Source organism: Lucilia sericata, unplaced genomic scaffold (assembly GCF_015586225.1).
Source record: "Lucilia sericata isolate MDLA Ls3-8-SP2 unplaced genomic scaffold, ASM1558622v1 Contig002096F_arrow, whole genome shotgun sequence".
NCBI classification, from domain to species: domain Eukaryota; kingdom Metazoa; phylum Arthropoda; class Insecta; order Diptera; family Calliphoridae; genus Lucilia; species Lucilia sericata.
The window spans coordinates 35001-42500 of NW_023995946.1; the positions used below are offsets into that span (position 1 = coordinate 35001).

A 7500-nucleotide genomic window follows, 5' to 3' on the forward strand; every position below is an offset into this window, starting at 1 on the left:
TTGTTTTATTTTTCTTAACAAAAGACTGCGTTTTTTTTTTTTTTTTTTGCTTCTTATCACGATGAACTCTTTTTTTAAAGTGTTTATAATAATTAATATGTGTATATAGGCAATGACTTTGTTCATGAAGCCTTTATTGAGTTTTTTGATTAGCTGTTTTTAGGCAGATTTAATGATTAAATTGTTACAGTTTTAAAGAGGTGTTGAATGTGCTAGATATTGTAGATTAAGGTGGTACATAGTTTAGTAGATAGATAGATAGATAGATAGATAGATAGATAGATAGATAAATAGATAAATAGATAAATAGATAAATAGATAGATAGATAGATAGATAGATAGATAGATAGATAGATAGATAGATAGATGGATGGATAGATAGATAGATAGATAGATAGATAGATAGATAGATAGATAGATAGATAGATAGATAGATAGATAGATAGATAGATGGATGGATGGATAGATAGATAGATAGATAGATAGATAGATAGATAGATAGATAGATAGATAGATAGATAGATAGATAGATAGATAGATAGATAGATAGATAGATAGATAGATAGATAGATAGATAGATAGATAGATAGATAGATAGATAGATAGATAGATAGATAGATAGATAGATAGATAGATAGATAGATAGATAGATAATAGATAGATAGATAAGATAGATAGATAGATAGATAGATAGATAGATAGATAGATAGATAGATAGATAGATAGATAGATAGATAGATAGATAGATAGATAGATAGATAGATAGATAGATAGATAGTAGATAGATAGATAGATAGATAGATAGATAGATAGATAGATAGATAGATAGATAGATAGATAGATAGATAGATAGATAGATAGATAGATAGATAGATAGATAGATAGATAGATAGATAGATAGATAGATAGATAGATAGATAGGTAGATAGATAGATAGATAGATAGATAGATAGATAGATAGATAGATAGATAGATAGATAGATAGATAGATAGATAGATAGATAGATAGATAGATAGATAGATAGATAGATAGATAGATAGATAGATAGATAGATAGATAGATAGATAGATAGATAGATATTATTACAACAGTTGTCTTGTCTTTCTCTGAAAGAAAGCAGGCAATCCTGAAGAATATTCGATCTAGAATTTAATGAAATTCATTTGTTTGTAAACTTGAAGTGATTCATGAAATAATCTCTTAACACTCACAGTTGTAATTTTTTTTGTACTCTTTATAAATTAAAAATTTAGTTTTTATTGACTTGGGAGTTGGGAAGTCCCTACTGCTTTAAGTTAGCTATAGTAACAACTGAAAAAGCTTTTAAAAATCACAGATGTATTGTACTTACCACTTGATTGAATTCATAGTTCATAAGCGGGACTACTTAAGATTAACTAATATACTGGCGCTATTCACAATCTTATGTATTGAGATTGCAAATTTGTGCTAATACACTTTCCTATAATTTATTGTTTTGTTCCAGCAAACTGCAGGAATTTTGCCAGATTTACTATGTTTGCTAGAGTAGCTTATTAACCAGCTTATGGAATATATCGACATTAATTTAAAAATGTTTTTATTTATTTGAAACGGATTTTACCTTTTCATTTATGTATACAAAAGCCAGTAGCAAACTCTAGTTCTTTTAAAAAATTCTTTATTCAAAACAGATTTTAAAGGATCATATTTCTGACGATTACACTACTTATATTAAATGATAAACTGAACTCCTACACAAAGTGAAGGACAAGCAAAGAATAAAGAAAAGCTTTAATAAAACTTTTCTTTCTTCTTTTTTAATATATTGATAATAAAATGATCAATTGTTTTAGCATTTTATATATTTAATTCATTCATTTCATTTGTTTATGGCGATGCAATAACATTGGCACTAATTAAAAAAAAAAAAAAAAAAACATTAAAAGTTTATTAATCTTTAGCAAAAGAAAAACAAACAGCTTTGTTTGTGGCTTATAAATGAAATAAATTTAAAATGTTAGAAGAACCTTATTCATTTGGTAAATTAAAATTGTGGTTTATAAAAAAAAATTGTGATATGAATAGAGGCAAAACTATTTTAATGATTTCAAACGAGATAATTTTATTAATATTTTTGTGTTTAATTTTTTTTACAGCTGGTGTGGCACAATCGAATGTACCCTTTATTGGACCCGATGAAGTACCACCACCTTATCAGCAGGGTACAGCTGGTGGTGTACCCATGGTTACTTGTCGCGTATGTCAGGGTATGATTGATATAACCTCGAAGCGAGATCAGCACGTTGTTAAGTGTCTTCAGTGTAATGAAGCTACAGTGAGTGTTATTTATTCATATGTTTAAATTTTGATTATTTAATTTTTTCTTTATTTTCCAGCCCATACGTAATGCACCACCTGGTAAAAAGTATGTACGTTGCCCTTGCAATTGTTTGCTCATTTGTAAAAGTTCATCTCAACGTATAGCTTGTCCACGTCCCAATTGCAAGCGTATTATTAATTTAGCTCCCAGCCCTGTTACACCACCCGTACCCACTATGCCGGGTATGTGTCGTGTCACCTGTGGCCATTGTTCGGATACATTTTTGGTGAATATTTTGAGATTTGTGAAAAAGAAAAGAAGAGTTGGTTTTAAATGTTTTTTTTTTTATTTCTTCTCTTTACAGTTTAATACATTTCACAATTCGTTGGCTCGTTGCCCCCATTGTAGGAAGGTTTCATCGGTGGGCTCTCGTTTTGCCTGTGGTCGTGGCATAATATTTGTCATTATTGGTTTAATTGTATTATTTGCTGGCATTGGTATAACTGTTGGCACACATAATTATGCTAGGGTAAGTTTTAATGGGAATTTACGACATCAAGGTTAAAAAAGAATACCGGGCATCTCTAAATGAGATAGCGAGACATTCTGGGATATCGCTAATATGGGTCACTGTTTATAGCAAATGTCGGGATAACTGTATAGCTGATGAATTCTATTAATGTATTAAAAATCCAAATCAAGGTTCACCTTTCAGACCTCGTGGTCTATCTGACCTCCATATGATGCTCTTAGGTCAAAAGTACTTACAAGCTTTCGCAGAGAGCAAATAAGAATGATATTATCAGTAATTACAGAAGAATAGGTCTTGAATACAATGACTACTGCAGTCATAATAAAGAGGAAGATAACATATTATGTTATTGCCCTACATTTACCAAAAAACGAGAGCATCATTTCAGTATTGCCTTTCTGTTTCATTATCAATGCAACCATTTGATTTCATTATGGAAACAGAGAGTAATACTCCACGCATACTAGGGTAACACAATGGGATCAGAAATTTCATGAACCCAAGTGAGATGCTCATGAAATGGCTGCAAATATACCACGAAAATTTCAAACAATTGCGAAATTTTGCATATATTTTCTCGATTCTTTCTCGTACTTGTACATATTTTGATGTGACAATTCTTTTTTTTTTTGCATATTGTTTTAAACAAACAAATTATCTCTTATTACTCTCAACAAAAATTATGCAATTATCTTCAAAATACACAATGAAATTTAAAAATAAATTGTTATACACAAATATAAACAATTAAATGTTATTAAACTTTTTCAACCACCAAAAGAAATTTAACTGATATAATTTTTCACTTGCAGACTATTTGTGTTGAATATATTTTGTGTGAAATATGAATGAATCATTTATTTATGTGCTAATGAATTGTATAGGAATTCACTTAATCCAGCATTTTAAAAAATTTGCAATTAATGAAAGTCTAGCAAAAATACTACGACAGTGAGTTTAATATAAAACAGAAGAGAAATTCGACTATTACAAACATGCAAATGTACTAAATCTAGTAAAAGTACTAGAGTTTGCAAGACCCCAACAATGATGTTGGGTTTTACTCTAAAATCTAGAGTTTTTACTTTTCTAAATAAGTCCAGTAAAAAGAATGCAGTTTACAAGACCTTAGTTGTCTTATATCAACATGTTTATCTGCAACCCAAATCATTGCAAATCTTATTTACAATAGACCAAATTATAATCATGTATTTCTATATATTTTGATAGTTTAGAGCAAAATTATGCAAGACCATTGTGAATTGAGATAATAATTTTCAGGTCTTGCAAATTTGTTGCAAATGAAAATTTCATATAGTATTTTGTTTCCTATATACAGTTTCCTACAATTTTTCTAAACTTTTTACTTTCACAAGTAAATCTAGCAAATACAACAAGGACTACTTAAGAATCGATGAGATTACAAATATCTACCTCTTCTGGCCTTGTAAAATTTAGTCTTGTAAATAGTAGTTTCGTATATTTCGTTGTCGAATTTTAACCAAGAGAATATTCTTAGATCTTGAAAATTTTATCAAATCTTGTAAATATTAGTTTCGTAGATTTCATTGTTTAAAAATGAAGATTCTTTAAATGATTTACAATATTTGCAAGGGTAATTTGTTATTAAAAGAGAAATACCTACATAAGTAATGTTATAGTTTTTAATATACTATTTACAAGAGTAGCAACGTGTTTAAATTCTGCAAAAAAAAGTTTGAAATTCTTTTTTAATATATTCTTTATTTGCAAGATCTGGACTAGCCTTGCAAATATGACCAAGTGTAGCAAATAATAGTTTCGTTTATTTTTTATTGAGGTTTAACAAATTGCATACTTTTTGATAAATTTACTATGTTGAGATTTAACACACTGCAAATTTTTTAATGGATTTACAATGTTTGCACTGGTATACAACCCTCTTCAACTAAACTAAAGAATGTTTGCAAGAGTAATCAGTCATAAAGAAATATACTTTTTAGCAATATATTTCTGAGAGTAACAACGTGCTGTAGTCTAAAAATGTGATTTTTTTACATTTTGCATATTTACAAGACCTAATATGATGTTGCAAATTCAAACAAGTCTAGCAAATAACACTTTTGCATATTTTAAAGATGAGAAAATATCAGATTATTATTTTAAATATAATGGTAATCATTCCTTACAATGGTATATTTGCAAGAATAGCAGAACTACGAAGTTTTTAATTCTTGATTTAACATATGACATATTTACAAGTGTAATAAATAACTCTTCTATATTTTATTGTTATGGTTTAGAAAACTGTTTAATTTTTCAGAAATTTACAATGTTTGCAAGATTAATTTGTTAGAAAGAATGTATATCCAAGAGTAGCAATGTGTTAAAATTTGTTGCTATTAAGCTTGAAAATATTTTTTACATATTGCATATTTACAAGAGCTGTCTTGATCTTGTAATATTTATTGTATACAAAACTATTTTCTTTATTAAATTTTTAAAAATTAACAGATTTACTACATTTGCAACTTTTGAAATTGTAATTTATGATTAAAAAAGATGAAAAGATCTTTGTAGTATATTTACAAGAGTAGCCACTTTCTATACGTATTGCAAATTCAACCAATCATAGGTTTTACTATGTTTGCAAGAGTAATGTGTAATGCTAAATTTCTTAGCTATAAAGTTTAAAAGTTTTTTCTAACATATTGCATATTTACAAGACCTGCCGGGGTTTTCCAAAAATGTAAGAAAGGTTAATTTATTTTATTATTGAGTTTTAACAAGATTATGGTTTTTTAATATATTTACTAGGCTTGCAAGGTAAATTATGACGGAAAGAGGTGAAATATTACTTACAAACTTTTAAGTCTTGCAAATTCATTCATGTGTATGATTTAGAAAGATTGAAAGAGTAATTTGTTATGAGCAGGAAAGTGCTAAATTTCTTTGTACAAAATTTAAAAGTACTCTTTTAACATATTGCTTATTTACAAGACCTGCCTTAATATTGCCAAAAATTTATTTTATTGTAGAGGTTTAAAAAAATACTTTTTTAATAGATTTACTACTTTAACAGAGGTATTTTATGATAAAAAGAGGTGACAAGTTCTTTGCGGTATATATTGCAAGAGTAGTAAGGTTCCATAGGTCTGGTAAATTCAATCAAGGAGTCTTTAAAGTTTGCAAGCATAGTTTGCTATGATTACTTTTAAATCCTATTAATCTTTTCTAATTTTTTTTTTCTCTTTCAACAGGATCACGCGGGCATTTATGTGGCATATATTGGAATCTTCTTAATTAGCTTTTTCCTCTGTGCGCGTTCGCTTTATTATTTCCGTTTAAAAGTCTCACATGTTGATGGTCCCATGTAAATAAACACGTATTTAAAACGCTTTTTGTAGCAGCATTCCTTTTGATATTACAAAAACAAATATAATTAAATAAAAGCAACATGTTTTTCTACTTTAAAACGAAACAACAAAGCAAAATTTTGAAATTGAAACTATTCACAAGCAACAACAATAACAACAAGAAACAAGTATATGAACAACAACTGCAAAAGAAAAGAACACATCTATTTATTAAAAACCAAACAAAAAAACAATAAATTGATGAACTTTCAAACTATTAAACAAAAATGAAATATTATAAACAACTACAAAGAACATGAAAGTATGTAAAATGTTTCATTAAAAATTATATTAATAAATAAATTAAAACAAAAATAATTAATAATATTAATTAATATTTAAATGTTACAGATTTACGAAAAAAAAAACAGAAAACAAATAATTCTACTTTCTACTCTCTACTAAAAAATCATCAAAATGTACACATAAACGTGCTAAATACATATACAATTTACATATATAAATAAAGATATAAACAAAAGTAATAATAAATTTATATATTTAAAAAAAAAACAATTTAAACAATTTAATTAAATGTTAGCAAAGTTAGACTTTTATGTTTAGCCTGCATAACATTTATTATTTGTGTTAAAGTATTGTTTTTTTATTCTCTTTAATTTCCCTTTTCTGGTTCTTTTTTTTAATATAATATTAAAAAAAAAAATTAATAAAATATTAAAACAACACCACCACAAATTTAATAAACAACAACAAAATACAATTAAATGCCTTTTGATCATAACATAAATATAAAACTTCTTCTCCCTTCTTCACCCCTCCCCCCTTATTTTAGCTCTACTACTTACTTTAATTTTATTATTTAAAAAAAATTAAAATAAAGTTTATTTCCAAGATTTTTCTTTAAATTATTACATTTTAATTAAAATTATTTATGTTTATGGCTGGCTCATTAATTTCTTTAAGTAATTACAACTTTAGCTTGTGTCTTTTGTTAACAATAATGTTTTTTTTTTTTTTTAACTAAATTTATTTTTAATTTTAAAAGGAATTTATTTATCTCAAATTTTTCTTTCTTTTTTTCCTTATTATCTTTTTCATTTTGTAATTGTTTTTTTATTATTAATTTCTTTATTAATTTTAGCTTTTATATACATATATACATTAATTACTTATATATTTATATATAACATATTATCTATTTGTATTCTTTTTTTTTAATTCAATAGTGTTTTTCTCTTTTTTTCTCAGTTTAAAACAAATCAACAAATAAAATACAAATAAAATCGTAATTATTTTTTATGCAATTAAA

The 7500-nt window shown here is 26.4% G+C and overlaps 1 protein-coding gene across 3 annotated transcripts in view; it reads left to right on the forward strand.

Moving 5' to 3' along the window:
* The window catches only part of LOC119613382 (type 2 phosphatidylinositol 4,5-bisphosphate 4-phosphatase), an 11865-nt gene extending 5223 nt beyond the window's left edge, over positions 1-6642 (forward strand). For 2 of the 3 annotated variants that reach the window (XM_037969414.1, XM_037969415.1), the window contains exons 3-6: positions 2140-2318; positions 2380-2589; positions 2668-2832; positions 6075-6642. In XM_037969414.1, the coding sequence (XP_037825342.1) occupies positions 2140-2318; positions 2380-2589; positions 2668-2832; positions 6075-6191 (671 nt within the window). In that variant the 3' untranslated portion in view covers positions 6192-6642. The remainder of the gene's footprint in view (positions 1-2139; positions 2319-2379; positions 2590-2667; positions 2833-6074) is intronic. The other variant, XR_005232231.1, reaches the window with a different exon arrangement.
* The last annotated feature ends 858 nt before the right edge of the window (positions 6643-7500 follow it).